This window comes from Meriones unguiculatus, chromosome 16 (assembly GCF_030254825.1).
Source record: "Meriones unguiculatus strain TT.TT164.6M chromosome 16, Bangor_MerUng_6.1, whole genome shotgun sequence".
Classification (NCBI taxonomy): domain Eukaryota; kingdom Metazoa; phylum Chordata; class Mammalia; order Rodentia; family Muridae; genus Meriones; species Meriones unguiculatus.
The window spans coordinates 4688227-4704709 of record NC_083363.1 but is presented as its reverse complement, the minus strand read 5'-3'; the positions used below and the strand labels follow the sequence as shown (position 1 = coordinate 4704709).

Genomic DNA, 16483 nt, shown 5'->3' with positions numbered 1-16483 from the left:
CCAGGTACAACTATTTTTTTCTTACTATTAATTAACTTATTAATTAATTAGCTTTTATGTTTGTTTGTTTATTTATTCTGTGTTTGTAGAGATCAGAGGATGGCTTGAGGGAGTCTGTTCTCACCTTCCACCATGACACAGGTCCTGGAAATCAAGTTCAGGTCTTCAGGCTTGACTTTATGCCCTGAGACATCTTGGTCCAGCCCCACTTTTTTTTTTTTTTTTTTTTTTTTGTATTTTTTAGCAGAGAGAGAATATTAAATTTATTAAGTGTTCCATAACTGTTTTGTGTAAGCTATATCTTTAAAGACGTTTCAGTTTTCTCTTTTAAGACTTTTCAGTGTTTCCAGAACCCCCACAAATGACAAACCAAGTATGGGGAGCCCCTGTGTTGAGAGAAGCCCAAAGCCAGGGCATCCCTCTGACTCTCTGCAGATGGATGTGCTAACAGGGCTTGTTCTTACCATGAGCAGTTCCTCCTGGCAGCACTCCAGTTCTACCGTTATCTTGTCTCCAGGCAAGCTGGCTAGAGGGTCAACCAAAGACCAAATGTGTCCACAGTGAAGAGGCTGGCTTCATTACTCCTTGGCTCAAACTAGTTGATGCTTCTCACATGCTGGAGGGAGGTTGAACTCAGGGCCCTGGGCATGCTGGGAAGTGCTCAGTCACTGTGCTTACCCCAACCCCCAATCCTCCCTGAACGCCTATCTGGCAAACAGTTTGCCAGTATCTAGTAAATCCAGGGGTTTTCATGAGGGATATGCATTCTTGAGGAATCGGTATGCCTGTGAACTAGGAGATGTACACAAGACTATGCATCCACAGCTTAGTCCTGTCCTGGAACAGAACCTTGTGAAGTCTGGGAGACAACAAGAATGAGGGAAATGATCACCTCAGATCCTGATGCCTTTTTAGTTCTATTCTAGTTTCTGATTAAGTTCAACTGTCCTTCATGCCCTCATAAACACTTTCCTATTTAGCATAAGGTACTTTAAACATAATTTCTACTTTTTGCAATCTATAGAACCTTGATTAAGAGAATAGTGGGAGCTGAGTGTGGTTGTGCACGCCTTTAATCCCAACACTCAGGGAGGCAGAAGGTGGTGAATGGCTGTGAGTTCGAGGCCAGCCTGGTCTACAAAAAGTGAGTCCAGGACAGCCAGGGCTACACAGAGAAACCCTGTCTCAAAAAGTCGAACAACAAACAAAAAGTGGGGTCTGAGGATGTAGGTCAGCTGGTAGAGTGGCAGAGTGCTTGCTGCCTGAGTTTGCCAGCCTGATGCCCTCAGCTCAGCCCTCAGAACCCACAGGGAGATGGAAGGAGAAAACCAACTCCAAGCCCCCCCACATCGTGTGGCACCCTTGTGCATGTGCACACATGCAGACCCCCCCCCCCCCATAATAATAAGTAAGTATTTTGGTTGGTTTTTGTTGTTTGAATGTTTGTTGTTGGTTTTGCTTTAGACCAGATCTGTCCACATAGAGACCTGGAACTCACTGTATAGACCAGACTGGCCTTACACTCACAGAGATCCGTCTGCCTCCCCAGGGCTGGGCTTAAAGGTGTGCTCCACTATGCTCAGCCATAGTAGTGTTTTTAAAGCCTTGTATAGAAACACTGAGAAGAGAGGTTGGGGTGGTTAGCATGGAGAAAACAGACTTTATCTGGCGACCTGAAGGCAAGTGAATTCTTGGCTCTCCAGCTCTGTTTTTGGCCTGAAGGATTCCCAGAGCTGCCTTTTTTCTTTTTCTTTCACGTGTGTGTGTGTGTGTGTGTGTCTGTGTGTGTGTGTGTGTGTGTGTGTGTCTGTGTGTGTGTCTGTGTCTGTGTGTGTGTCTGTGTGTATCTGTGTCTGTGTGTGTGTCTGTGTGTGTGTCTGTGTGTGTGTGTCTGTGTGTGTGTCTCTGTGTGTGTGTCTGTGTGTGTGTCTGTGTCTGTGTGTGTGTCTGTCTGTCTGTGTGTCTGTGTGTGTGTCTGTGTGTATCTGTGTCTGTGTCTGTGTGTGTGTATCTGTGTCTGTGTCTGTGTGTGTGTGTGTCTCTGTCTGTGTGTCTGTGTGTGTCTCTGTCTGTGTGTCTGTGTGTCTGTGTGTGTGTATATGTGTCTGTGTGTAGGTATGCACATATTAGTGCGGGCGCCTCAGAGGCCAGAGGCATCCAATCCCCTGGAACTGGAATTAGAGGTGGCCGTCTGCTTCAAAACGCTGGTTCTGGAAGCCAAAGCCAGGTCCTCTGGAAGAGGAGCAAGTGCCTGGTACTGCTTAGCCGTCTGTCCAGCCCCCAGGCCTTCCGGGTCCCCACAGGAATGAGCACTAGGATGCTGGAGCCAGAGCACCTGCCACCGCGTTGTGCTCCTCCCGTGCTTGTCGACACAGAGCTGAGGTGGAGGGCGAGGCGTGTAGCTCAGTTGGTAAAGTGCCGCCAGTGTTCACAAGCCCCCGGGGTCAGTCTCCAGCACTCCAAAGCTGGCACAATGGCTCATACCTGTCATCCCAGCACTCAGGAGGTTCAAAGTCAGTCTCAGATACACAGTGAGCTTGAAGCCAGCCTGGCTACTATATGACTCTACACACATGATCTCCTCATTCTTAGCAGTTTCTATTTAAGGTAACTCTTAAAGCCAAACTGTCTCTGCTTAATTGAATTATTCTTCTTTTCAGGCCTGACACTGAGTTTGCTGACGAGGCAGCTGGTTCCTCCCCTCAACGTCACTTACTCTGCCTTCTGCTCGTCAGTTATTTATGTAATACTTGGATCATGTCATCAAATGTCCATTGGTGAGTTCGGTGCTGGGGCCACAGGAGCTATTTACTTGTTACTTAGTAGTCAGCACCAGTCAGCTCTCAGTCACCAAAAGGAAGTCCCTGGGAACATGGGGAACACGAGCTTCACCGAGGAGCAGCTTCCATTGGCTCACGGTTGGTGAGGTCTCAGTCCATCACTTGGTTCCATTGTTTCTGTGCCTGTCTCAGAGCTGAGCATCATAATCTCAAGTACATGGTGGAGCACAGCAGCTCACCCGTGGCAGCCAAGAAACATGTACACACCCACACGCATGCATATATAGGTGCATACAGACACACATAGAAACATATGTATATATCACACTTAAACACAGAGATACATGTGCATACACACATGTGCAGAGACACGAACACACAGACACATCCATGTATGTATGCACATATAGTTATGCACGTACACACATACACATGAACACACACAGGTACACCTGCAAGACACACGTGCACACACACAGACACATTCACAAACACATTCATGCATACACACATATTAACTCATGTGTACATGAGTTCACACACGTGCACATGTATGCATGATGCATGCATACACATACATGCACACACACATGGGCAGGGGACAAGCTATCCTCAAGGGCATGTCTTCAAGGACATACTTCATTTCCTGCCAGCAGCATGAACACTAGGGCTTCAACATAGGGTGTTTGAGATCGAAGTGTAACGTCCTCACCTTTGGCCTCCAAACTCCACATCTGTCCCACAGTGCAAAGTGCACAGGCTTTCTCTGTCTCTCTCCATAACCCTGCAGTTCTAGCAGTGTTCAGAAGGCCAAGGCTGAAGTGTTTTTAGAGACTTAAGATAATCTTCAGCTTTGAGTACTTCTAAAAATCAAACCGTGGGGCTGGTGAGATGGCTCAGTGGTTAAGAATACTGGCTGCCCTGGACATGGTGGGGCACATCTTTAATCCCAGCACTTGGGAGACAGAGGCAGGTGGATCTCTGTGAGTTCAAGGACAGCCTGGTCTAAAAGTGAGTTCTAGGACAGCCAAGGCTACACAGAAGCCCTGTCTCCAAAAAACCAAATGATCTATAACTCCAGTTCCAAGGGAACTGCTGCTATCTTCTGACTTCCATAGGAACCAGGTACACATTTAGTATACAGACATACATGCAAGCAAGACACCCATCATACACATGAAACAAATTAATAAATCTGAAAAAAAATTAAGTCCATGGTGATTTTCATTAATAATGCTAGAATAGATCAATCTATCCCCTGGATCCATAATAATGAAACTCCATGATTTAAAATATAAGTTGCCAGCTTTATTAACCCGCAATAAGAAGAGTGCCATAGTAATGCAAACCCTCAGGTCCACGGGGTAGATGCATCCCAAGGTCAGAAGTCCACCCAAGAACTTCAAAGTGAGCAGAGTAGTTAAGCTCATGTCATCAGAAGATCTTTGCAGTGTAGGTGCACCTGTGTGGAAGTCAAATCACAAGCTTTGTGGAAAGGCTCCCCACTGCCCCCTTCACTGAGGTGACCACCGAGTCTTCGGGTCCTGTCCAGTGTCCTTGCCAGTGCTGCCCGCAGCCTGGCTACCACCCCAACCTCTAGCCAGACACAAGTATTGCTCTGCTTCAGCAAGGGCATCTTCCCATGCTCGACTCAGACATGCTACATGTTGGGTTTCCATTTGAACCTGAAAAAAACAGTTTTGCTCCCATATTCCTGAATTCCTAAGGCAGCTCGCAGTCATGTTCAGGTACTGTTGAGATGTGGATTAGAGCATCAAAGGTGGGTTTTACCTTTGTTCCCACGATAAAACACCACTTGAAGGCAGTTTTGTCTCGCCTTGCATTTGGCTAAGCCTGGAGAAGCAGTAGATGTTATTTTCTTCCTGGTATTTTGATGACACTTCCTGTTACTCTGATGACACCGTCCCTCCTCTCTCTGCTTTGAGTTTTTTCCCTTTTTTGGACTGGGTCTCACTATGTAGATCATTATGTAGCTGGCCTGGAACTCGCCATGTAGACCAGGCTGGCTTTGAATCCGTATAGCTCCACCTGTCTCTGCCCCCCAGTGCCAGGCACAGGGGCTACGCCTGACAGAGATTTCCAGTCAGTCTGTCGGAGAGTCCCAGCTTCCATGCCCACAGAGATGAAACACCTGAACTCCCAGCTCTGAACTCTGTGAGGCCCCAATTCTCCTCCCTGCTCTTTCTCCCTTCTCAATGGTAATCGCTAAATAATAAGAATAATTTGGCATTCCTAAACTTGAAATCTGTTCCCCAAACTTCTTTCGCAGGTCCCTTTTTCCTTATGAGTGCTCTGATGATCAATGTCCTGAAGGAGAAACCATTCAACAATGGTCACCTGATCATGGGAAGTTTTGTCAAGGATGACTTTTCTAATCCCAACTTCTACGTAAACTATAATAACTCCTTAAGCGTGGTGGCAACCACAACCTTCCTGACTGGAATTATTCAGGTAGGAGCTGAGTCTGAATTCTTAAAGAAACAGGTCTGTTGTGGTTTGAATGTGAAATGTTCCCCTGAAGACAACTGTGAGTGGCCACATGGTCCCGGCTGGGGTGCTGTTTTGAAGGCTGTGGAACCTTTGCAAGACAGAGAGCCCCATGGAGGAAGTGGGCTTCCAGAGGCAGGCCTGGAGGTTTTTATAAGCCAGTCCCATTTCCTTTCTGCCCCGCTTGCTGTTTTTTGGGATGTGAGTAAGCAAGGAGTGCCATTTGCACGCTCCTGCCGCCGCCCTCCGGTCTTGCTTGGCATTTGGCCGTAGCAGTGCGGGAACCGACACAGCAGTTGTTAGGAGCCGCTCCTGGAGCTCATGTGGTTCCGTGCCCTTAGAAACTGTCCACACTGACTTAGAATACCACTGTGAGTAGGACTCGCCAGCCTTTCTTCCTGTGAGAAAGAGGGTAGTCTGGGGGCCTGGAGCCCATTCCTGATCTTTCCCTTTCCAAAACCACTTTTTCAAGCCAGGTGTGTTACACACCTTTAATCCCAGCACTTGGGAGGCTGAGGCAGGTGGATCTCTGTGAGTCTGAGGCCAGCCTGGCCTACAGGATGAGTTCCAGGACAGCCAGGGCTACACTGAGGGAAAAAAATTATATGTCTAGATATCTATACGTAGATATATACCTGTAGACAGATCTAGATACCACTTTTTCTAATCCTTGGACAAGAAGGTGAAAGACTTCTGGTCTCACAAGCTAAATGTGGGCCTGAAAATTGTCAGAGAGCCTGGGGTGGCATTGGATTCTGCGGTGACCAGAATAAGAACCGCAGCTGAAGGACAGTAACACAGTGGCTCACCAGAGCCTCCACGTGTGCTTGGTGCTGACACGGATACCCTCTGCGAGCTGACCACCACACAACATACACAGCCCATTGTTCCAAGCTTCCGTCTCTGCCCCCTGAACTGGCCCATGCTCTGGCTGGTCCCCGAGGCTGCCTTTCATCAGCCAAGCTCTCCTAGGAGCCCACAGACGCCAAGCTGCCCCTGTGGACGGCACCGACACCTGTGGGCTGGCTGCTTTGGAAATGCTTACACCACAGTGAACCTCAGCTCGTCTGTGTATCAAGTGGGAATAGCGTGTTCCCCATGCTCTGGGGAGGATTACCTCAGCAAGAGCCCGTCACATTGTAAGCGTTAGGGAGGTGATTACTCTACAGGGGGTGGACTGGCACTGGAACATCTCTCTCCGAGTGCCGTATGCCTCTGGTCCTAGCTATCTGGGAGACCAAGACAGGAGGGTAACCTGAACCCAGGAGTTTGAGGCCACCCTGGGACACATAATGAGACTATCTGAATGAATGAATGAATGAATGAGGACATAGTTGAGGTTTTTATAAAATGGTTACTATATACACCCCACATTTGTATACTTTAGTGTGCAAATTTAACAGGCTGAAAAAAACTCTTAAGTAGGAAAAACAGTAGAAATCCACATGGAGAGAAATTATGAACTTCTGAAAACTAAAGGCAAAGGGGAGAAAATGTCCACCAAGCCCCAGAACAAAGCACTTTCCACAAAGGGAAAGCACCTCAAACAACAGCAGATTTCTTTTTGGAAACTCCAGTGGAAGAGAGGGGCTTGTGCATGAGCACCAGTGGGGCAGCCGGCCAGGAACCACAACCAGATGGGCCTGCTTCTGTGTACACAGGAGCACTGTGAACAGTAGTGAGAGAGAGGGAAACAGGTCACCGAAAGCTGGGGCTGGAGATACGATTCGCCAGTTAGGAGTGCATCTTGCTCTGGCGGAGGACCTGGGCCGTGTCAGGTTCACTCTTGCCTGTAACACCGTTCACATGGGATCCGGTGCCCTCTGCTGGCCCCCACAGGCACCTGCATGCAACTGCACATGCACAGAGACGCAGAGACACATCAAAAGGAAATCGAGCTAGAGGCTGGCTGGAGGCTGATACACGGCTCAGCTGTGAGAGCCCTGGCTGCTCTCACAGAAGCTCCACAGGGCAGCTCACGACCACATGCGTCTCCAGGGGATCCGACCCCTTCTGGTCCCGCAGGCCACTATATGCCCGGGCCCGTGGACATACAGACACATACACATAAGTAAAAATTAAATGTGTCCTTTAAAAAAATTACAGGAAATGGAGCCTTGGACTGGAAAGATGACTCAGTGGTATGATTTTCCTGTGTGTCCTTGGGTATGTGCAGTGGTCAACAGGTTCTGGGATCAAGGGTGTGAGCCACCACTGCCTGGCAGTTATTGAATCATTCTTAAAACACGGCAGTCACAAGGCCAGGAAGTTCACTGTGGTGCTTGGGTTTGTTTGCATGCTTGCTTGTTGTGGGACAGGGTCTCACACAGCGTGGGCTGCTCCTACACTCCCGGTGGCCATCCCCTGACCCTCCCGCCTCCACGCCTAAGTGCTGGAGCTGCAGGTGTGTGTACCACACCACAGTGCTCCTCCTGGTTGTCTGTTCCTCCGTGAACAAGTGCGTTCCCCACGGAGACGACAGGGGCTCTGGCCCAAGGCCTTCGGAAAGGTGAACTTTGTCCCCTTCGGCCTTCTGTGCTGCTCCCTCCACATCCATCCAGAGGGCAGAGTGAAGAGCCCAGCAGCTGCCAGTGTTCTGGAAGAGAGAGGAGGAGTGTGAGGGGGTGCATGTTGGGAGTCAGCACCCAGGGAACCCATTTCACTGGGGAAAGAGAACCTGGGAGTTCTCCACGGTGGCCCTGATTTTTGGTCGGGAATCTTTTGAGCAGAGGCCATGGGGCTGCTGGGGAGTGCAGGCAGTGCTGCTGCTGGCTTGATGACTCTCTTAGGGTGATACTTCTGTGATGACATCCCATGACAAACTGGGGAGGCAGAGGCAGGTGGATCTCGGAGTTTGAGACCAGCCTGGTCTACAGGGTGAGTTCCAGGACAGCCAGGGCTACACAGAGAAATGCAACTTTGGGGAGGAAAGGGCTTATTTCACTCACCTTTCCATGTAACAGTTCATTATCAAAGTGAGAGCAGGAACTCAAGCAGGGCAGGAACCTGGGGGCAGAAGCAGAGGCAGAGGCCATGGAGGGTGTCACTTACTGGCTTGCTCCTCATGGCTTGCTCAGCCTGCTTCTTATAGAACCCAGGACCACCAGCCTACCATCTGGGACCTCACCCATCAACCACTAGTTAAGAAAATGCCCCAGAACCAGAAATTTGAACACAGGGGTCTTCCCAGAGACCCATACTCCAACCAAGTACCATGCATGGAGATAACCTAGAACTCCTGCACAGATGTAGCCCATGGCAGTTTAGTGTCCAAGTGGGTTACATAGTAATGGGAAGAGACACTGCCTCTGACATAATCTGATTAGCCTGCTCTTTGATCACCTCTCCCTGAGGGGGGAGCAGCCTTACCAGGGCACAGAAGATGACAATGCAGCCACTCCTGATATGATAGACTAAGATCAGAAGGAAGGAGAGGAGGACCTCCCCTATCAGTGGACTTGGGGAGGGGCAAGTGTGAAGAAGGGGGTGAGAGGATGGGATTGGGAGGGGATTATGGGGGGATACAAAGTGAATAAAGTGTAATTAATAAAAATAAAGATTAAAAAGTAAAAAAAAAAAAAGAGAGAGAAAATGCCCCACAGGCCTGCCTGCAGCCAATCTTGTGGAGTAATTTCTCAATTGAGGTTCCCTTCTCTCCAATGACTCTAGCCTGTGTCAAGGTGACATACAGCTGGCCAACATAACGACCCATCTGCCTTTGTGTTTTTTTTTCTTCCCCTCCTCCCACAGCTGTCAATGGGTGTGCTGGGCATGGGCTTTGTGACCACGTATCTTCCTGAGGCAGCGATCAGCGCCTACCTGGCTGCTGTGGCCCTGCACATCATACTGGCCCAGTTGACATGCATCTTTGGGATTATGATCAGTTTTCACGCTGGTCCCATCTCCTTCTTCTATGTGAGTAACCCCAAGATCCCCCAGAGTTCACACCCCTTCTCTGGTCCAAAGTTGGCCAAAAGTTGGCCCAAGTGAACAGACTTCTGCCTGTCCCTAAAGGATAAGAGGGCCCAGACGTAGCTCCGCGTCTCCTGTAGATTTAGGGTCTTGGTCAAGTGCAGAAGCCAGTTGGAGCATGTGCTCAGCCGTAATAACCGCTTCAGTTTAACCTTCTAAACTAGATGGTCTACATTAAAATGTGGCCATGGAGCAGGAGTGATGGCACATGCCTTTAAGACCAGCACTGGAGGAGTAGGGAGGCAGGCAGGTGGATCTCTGAGTTGGAGGCCAGCCTGGTCTACAGAGTGAGTTCCAGGACTGCCAGGGCTACACAGGGAAACCCTGTCTCCAGAAACAAAACAAAAAAGAATTGGCAGTGGGGCCAATGATGCGGCTCAGCTGGTGAAGACGGCCGTCAGCGAGCGAGTGTGTTGGGCTAAGCCACATCCCTGTAGCCCGCCTGCTAGAAGGGAAGAGTAGACTCCCTAATGTTGTGCTTCTGCACACACTCAGACATACCTGCGCTAAGTAACTGAATGTTAAAAAAAAGTTTACTTTGGTCATAAAGTTACTATTTCATAATTCTCCCTACCACGTGCTGCCACCTATTAGACTTGTATGCTAAATACACAAGGGTGTAAGTGCCCTGACTGCAAAGATGAAAACAAATTCAACTGAAGAGCATGCGTGAACTGAAAAATAACAGCCTACAGATTAATAAAAAGAGCGGTTACACACAGGAGGCAGAGGCAGAGGCAGGCAAATCTCTGTAATTCTGAGGTCACCTTCTTTATATATAGCGAGTTCCAAGCTGACCAGGACTACACCAGGAGACCCTGTTTCAGCCTCCAATCCCCATAAGAGATTCTGATGTCCTTCCTCTTTTTTTTTTTAATCTTAATTAATTATTTATTTATTTATACAGTATTCTGCTTGCATGCCAGAAGAGGGCACCAAATCTTGTTATAGATTGTTGTGAGCCATCACATGGGTGCTGTGAATTGAACTCAGGTCCTCTGGAAGAACAGCCAGTGCCTTTTACCTCTGAGCCATCTCTCCAGGCCCAGGTCCTTTCTCTTACAATGAAACATATAAAGTATATTTTCTCCTTATCCAGCATTATGCCTTTTAAAGCATCTACTTCTCAGGCTGGAAAGACTGCTCCATGGTCAAGAGCACTGTCTGCTCTCCCCGAGGACCTGAGTTCAATTCCCAGCCACCACATGGCTCATGACCATCTATGATGAGGTCTGGTGCCCTCTTCTGGTATACAGGCATACATGCAGATAGAGCACTATATACAAAATAAATAAATCTTAAAAAAAAAAGTATCTACTAAATTAAAAAAAAAAAAAAAGCAAAACAGAAAAGCATATTCAGCCAAGTCTGATGGCTCAGACTTGAAATCTCCCCTTTTTGGAGGCACCTTGATGGGAGCTCGTCTCCAAAGGAGAGCTAGGAAGAGGACGGGGGAGTAGCTCAGTGGAAGAGCATGTGTGAGTGAGACCGAAGGTTAGGTCCCAGCACGGAGCCCTCACACCTGTGCCCTCGCACCTGCCCCTCACAGTGTTCCAGTGGAGCCCAGTTGTGCTGCACTTGGGCCAAGCACCTCCTCTTTTTGCTCTTCCATCGAAGAAGAATGTCCTGTCCTGGATCTGAGCAGCTGCGATGTTCCTAAGGAAGCCTCTGCAACGTTTTCTTCTTTCAGAACATAATCAACTACTGCATCTCTCTCCCCAAAGCGAACTCCACCAGCATTCTGTTGTTCCTGACCGCCGTGGTGGCCCTGAGGGTCAACAAGTGCATCCGCATCTCCTTCAACCGCTACCCCATCGAGTTCCCCATGGAGCTGTTTCTGGTAGGCGTCTTGGAGGCCCGATCCCATGAGTCACCGTAAATACGTGTTTAAAAAACAGAACAAAGCCTAAAACAAGCAACCCAGGAAGGCAAAGAAAACACTATAAAACAAGAATCAAGAGCAGGGAGTGGTTGAGAGTATTTGCTGCACCTTTAATCCTATCATTTGGAAGGCAGAGGCAGGCAGACCTCGAGTTTGAGGCCAGCCTGATTTATAGAGCGAGTTCTAGGACAGCCAGGGCTGTGTGTAGAAAGCTTGTCGGCAGTGGGAGATCGGGGAGGGAGTAGTGTCTGCTCGAAGAGTATCTGAGTTCAGTTCCCGGGACCACCCTCTGGAGGCTCCGAACCCAACTCCACTGCCAGAACCAGGTTCCCTGCCTTTCCTGGCTCCACGGACATTCTTACGCCCAGGGCAGGCACACAACACAGATGGGAATTGTAAAAGAGCATAGTGAATGAGGGCAAAGCTGTTAGAGGGCTTTTGGTTTTGTTGTGTTTAAAAGTTGTTCTTATTTTGGGCTGGAGAGATGGCTCAGAGATTAAGAACACTGGCTGTTCTTCCAAAGGTCCTGAGTTCAATCCCCATGCAACCACGTGGTGGCTCACAACCATCTGTAATGAGATCTGGTGCCCTCTTCTGGCATGCAGGCAGAATACTTTAGAAATAATAAATAAAAAAACAAAAGTCTTTTTTTCTTAAGTTACTTATTTTTACTTTATGTGCCTGGGTGCCTTACAGCATGTGCGTAAGGCACCACAAGCGTGCCTAGTGCCTGAGGATTCAGAAAAGAGGGCTGGATCTTCTGGAACTGCAGCTACAGATGCTTGTGAGCTGCCGTGTGGGTGCTGGGAACTGAACCCGGTCCTCTGCAAGACTTTTTTTTTAAGATTTATTTACTTATTTTATGTATGAGTGCTCTATCTGCATGTACACCTGCGCGCCAGAAGAGGGCACCAGATCCCAGTAGAGATGGTTGTGTGCCACCATGTAGTTGCCAGGAATTGAAATCAGGTCCTCTGGAAGAACAGACAGTGTTCTCAACCACTGAGTCATCTCTTTGGCCTCCACAAGACCTCTTAACCACTGAGCCCTCTTCCCTGAATACAGTTTTAAATGTATGCTATTTAAAAAAAAAATTCTCTGTGTTTGTGTCTGTCTGTCTCTGTCTCTGTCTCTGTCTCTGTCTCTGTCTCTCTCTCTGGTATTTTAAGATAGATTCTCACCATATAGCCCAGACTGGCCTCAAATTCCTGACAGTCCTCTTGCCCCAGCTTTTCAAGTGCTGGAGCTTCAGCCATGTGCTATGAAATGCTTTTGTTTTCATTATATTTTTTAGTTTCATTTATTATTTGTATGTGTATGCCACACATGCAAGCATGTAAGTCCCACACGTGTGAAGATCAGAGAACAGTTTGGTGGGGTTGACCCCGTCTTCCACCGTGGGTCCAGGGATCAAACTCAGGTTGTCAGGCTAGCGCCCAGCAAGTGTTTGCAGCTGCTAAGTCAGTCATGTGGTTTGTGTTTTCATTTTTGAAAACTTTGAGGTTTTGTCAGGCATACTTGACATTGGGATTTTATATATTTGTTTGCAAGAGGAGATGTTTGGCATGTCATAGTTATGTTCAGTCAAACATTTCTGTCACTGCACAGGAATACCATTTCTGCTCCTCTGTTTTGCTTTAGTTTTGAAACAGGATCTTACTGGACAGCTCAAGCTGGCCTCCAACTCTCAACCTACCCACAAGTTCTGTTATTACAGACACAGAACCCCACAACCAGCCACAGACACAGAACCACACAACCAGCGATCATCTTTCACTGTGAGAACATTTAAGGTCTAATTGCTTTCCCAATTTACAAGTCTCTTATTAACTGTAGCCACCAGGTTGTACAAATGATCTCTACCAAAATGTTTATTATTTTAAATAGTGTGTGTGTGTGTGTGTGTGTGTGCACATGAAGTTAGAGCTCCCATGTGAGCACATGTAGAGGCCAGAGGTTGACATCATGTTTCTTCCTCTGTTGCTTTCTACCTTGACTTTTCTTTTCTTTTTTTTTATTTTTTATTTTTTACTACTAATTAGTAAATACAAAGTAATACTAATTACTTTGTATCCCAGCTGCAGCCCCCTCCCTCGTTCCCTCCCAATCCCACCCACCGTCTCTCATCTCCCCTGCCCATCTCCAAGTCCACTGATGGGGAGGACCTCCTCTCCTTGCATCTGACCCTAGCTTATCAGGTCTCATCAGGACTGGCTGCAATGTCCTCCTCTGTGGCCTAGCAAGGCTGCTACTCCCTTGGGTGGGGTCCGGGGGTCAAAGAGCCAGCCACTGAGTTCATGTCAGAGACAGTCTTGACTTTTCTTTTAATTGCCTTCTCCTCATATGTGTGTATGTCATGGTATGTACATGTAAATGTAGGGGCCTTCAGAGGCCAGAAGAGGATGCTGGGTCCCCTGGAGCAGCAGTCACAGATGGTTCTGAGCCCCTGTGCGGGTGCTGGAGCTGAACTTGACTGCCCTGGAAGAACAAGCAGGTGCCCTGTTCCATGAGCATCTCTGTGGCCCACCCCGTGTTCTTCTGAGATGGAGACTCCCTGAACCCGGAGCTCTGGTAGCTGTCTCCCTGTGGCCGTCCATGAGTTAGAGACCCGGGCTGCTACTGCTCTGCTTCCAATGCCAAAGGAGCTTGGAGGACCGAAACAGATTGCCTCTCTTGACAATCATGAGTCAGCCTAGACCACATTTCATTGACTGTTGTGCTGGGGCCTCTGAGCACCTCGTTCTGGAAGCAATGCGCCGTATTAATTATATGCTTCTGCTTTAACGACCGACAGATTCTCGGCTTCACTGTACTTACAAACAAGATAAGCATGGCTACGGAAAACAGCAAGGTGTTGATTAACATGATTCCTTACAGGTCAGTCATTCCACTTTTCTTCTTTGCTATTGGTTTTGGCTTTGGTTTTGGTTTTTTGAAACAGGGTTTCTCTGTGTAGCCCTAGCTGTTCTGGAACTCAGGCTGTAGACCAGGCTGTCCTCGAACTCAGATGTCCACCTGCCTCTGCCTCCCAAGTGCTGGGATTAAAGGCATGTGCATCATTCCAGTTTTCAAGATTGCTTTTTCTTTATGTTTTTGTGACAGGGTCTTGCTATATAGCCCAGGGTGGCCTCAAACTCACAATCTTCTTGCGTCAGCCTCCAAGTGCTAGGGTGACATGCATGTGCCTCCATGACCAGTTGTTCCCTTTTCAGGAGCCCTCTCTCAGCGCTTCTCTACACAGCCTGCCTCATGGTCTTTTCTAGCACTATCCAGCTACTGCTAAGATCTCTTAGGGCACAAAGACATTCTCAGCCTTTTGTGTAAGATCAAGTGCAGAACACAAGCATCGGTGAAGAAGCGGGCCAGCGCAGTGCCTCGTTTGTTCCGTACTTACCTCTGGTCACTTTTCTCATCCTAGAGAGCCTGTCAACAAAAACAAAGCAAAACATTGAGCCTGGTGTGTTACGAATGCCTTTAGTCCCAGCACTTGTGAGGTAGAAGCTGGCGGATCTCAGTGAGTTTGAGGCCAGCGTGGTCTACAGAGTAAGTCCAGGACAGCCAGGGTGAGAGAGAGAGAGAGAGAGAGAGAGAGAGAGAGAGAGAGAGAGCACTTGTCAGGTGAATGCCAGACACCAAAGAAACTGTATTCTTTTTCTGTAGGCATTTTGGGTATCACAGAGCCCTACACTTGTCTGGTTAACTTTCAGGAGTAGAACAAGAAAGCCAGGCGTGTAGTGGAGGCAGGTGGATTGGGACTTCAGGAGTTAAAGGCTAGCCTTGGCCTGCATGAGACTACTACCCACCCTGCCTCCCCCCAGAAAAATAAAACAACGGCAAAAGGGTGGTAGGAGAGATCACTGTTTGTGCTCTGAGAGGGAACAGGCTCCATGTTCAGGAGGGACTGCTGCTTCACTGTCACCTGCTTGAATGTGGGTCGCAGCCGCTCTCCCCTTCCTCTCCTTCCTTCTCTTGTTTAAGTTGTGCTGGGATTGAAGCTGGGGTCTCACACAGGGTAAGCAGGCGCTCTGCCACTGAGCAACGTTCTCTTCTTTGAAGAGCTGGCGGCTCTGAGCAACGTTCTCCTCTTAATTGGGCGGGTTATCTTTGAAGAAGCTGGCAGCCCTGCATTTGGTTTCATCTGTTGCATGGGCAGCACAGGGCAGACTCTTGCTGCCCTTGGACCGTTACCATCCTTGACTTGGATCAGGAAGAACCAGACCGCAGTGTCTTGACCCCCAGGCAGGCTTTTGAACACTGCTTATGACTCCACATGGCACGAAGGGGAGGCCCAAAGCCTTGGGAGCATTGGCTGAGCTCCAGGATAGTGACAGGTGGGCCGTCTGATATAACCATGTCCTGACAGGTCCCTGCGAAATGCAGTGATGGCCAAATGCGTTTGAAATCCTATTCAACAGTAGAGATTCAACAGTCAGACACCATCTGTAGACCATGTGGAGGAAGCACAAGGTAAAGGCAGGTGATAGGAACAGTCAGGGAATGGACTTCATCTGCTTGCACAGTAGTAGAAGAAGATACTGTCTTGTTGAGGAAATAAGGCATGAGACATCCAGGTAGTGGCACAGCTATCACCTGAACTCGTTTCTGGATAATTCCAAAATCTGTGATGATAACCTTTTGTTCATTGTGTTTGTTTTTTTTGGAGAAAGGGTTTCTTTGTGTAACACCCCTGGCTATCCTGGAACTCACTCTGTAGACCAGGCTGACCTGAGACACAGAGATCCACCTGCCTCCGCCTTCTGAGTGCTGAGATTAAAAGTGTGCACCACCGAACCTGGCAACTTTATTTGTTTGTTTGTTTGTTTATTATGTTATGTTATGGTGTTTTTACTGTTGTCTGTGTGAAGGTGCCAGAGCCCCTGGAACTGGATACAGACAGTTGTGAGCTGCCATGTGGGTGCTGGGAATTGAGCCTGGGTCTTCTGGAAGAGCAGCCAGTGCCCTCAACCACGGAACTCTCTCTCCAGCCCCAACTTGCCTTCTTTTTAAACATTTTTTTGTAGATTTCTGGGGAAGAGGGAAACAGGTTCGTGGAAGAGCATGTCAGAGGAGCCTGCAGGAGGTGCTTCTCTCCTTAGACTCGGCTCATCAGGCTCGGGGGAGAGCGTCAGTGAGCATGGCCTGCTGAGCCAGCTCTTGGCCTGGTTCCTATTCCTGACGGCTTCCAATGCACACAGCCCAACTTCCGCTTATCTTCCACCATGAGATTCAAGGGCTCATAGAGAGAACATTGCTTTGAATGTTCTTTATTTGAGCCCCTTCTTGTATTTATCCATGTCTGCCAGGAACTGGTCAAACTGGGCACCAACTACAGTGCAGCCAT

At 48.4% G+C, this 16483-nt stretch overlaps 1 protein-coding gene and 1 long non-coding RNA gene across 4 annotated transcripts in view; one reads left to right on the top strand and one right to left on the bottom strand.

The window, feature by feature from the left end:
- Slc26a8 (solute carrier family 26 member 8) overlaps positions 1–16483 on the top strand; it is a 64467-nt gene that overhangs the window by 15612 nt on the left and 32372 nt on the right. For all 3 annotated transcript variants that reach the window (XR_009586687.1, XR_009586688.1, XM_021633496.2), the window contains exons 4-8: positions 2661–2777; positions 5071–5252; positions 9039–9203; positions 10951–11100; positions 13937–14019. Coding sequence is in view for 1 of the 3 variants with exons in the window: in XM_021633496.2 (XP_021489171.1) it covers positions 2661–2777; positions 5071–5252; positions 9039–9203; positions 10951–11100; positions 13937–14019 (697 nt within the window). In the remaining 2 variants the exon portion in view is untranslated. The remainder of the gene's footprint in view (positions 1–2660; positions 2778–5070; positions 5253–9038; positions 9204–10950; positions 11101–13936; positions 14020–16483) is intronic.
- The window catches only part of LOC132648319 (uncharacterized), a 43918-nt gene continuing 35599 nt past the window's right edge, over positions 8165–16483 (bottom strand). The window contains exons 3-4 of the long non-coding RNA XR_009586689.1: positions 14537–14565; positions 8165–8294 (exon numbers count right to left, since the gene is read on the bottom strand). This is a non-coding gene — a long non-coding RNA (uncharacterized LOC132648319). The remainder of the gene's footprint in view (positions 8295–14536; positions 14566–16483) is intronic.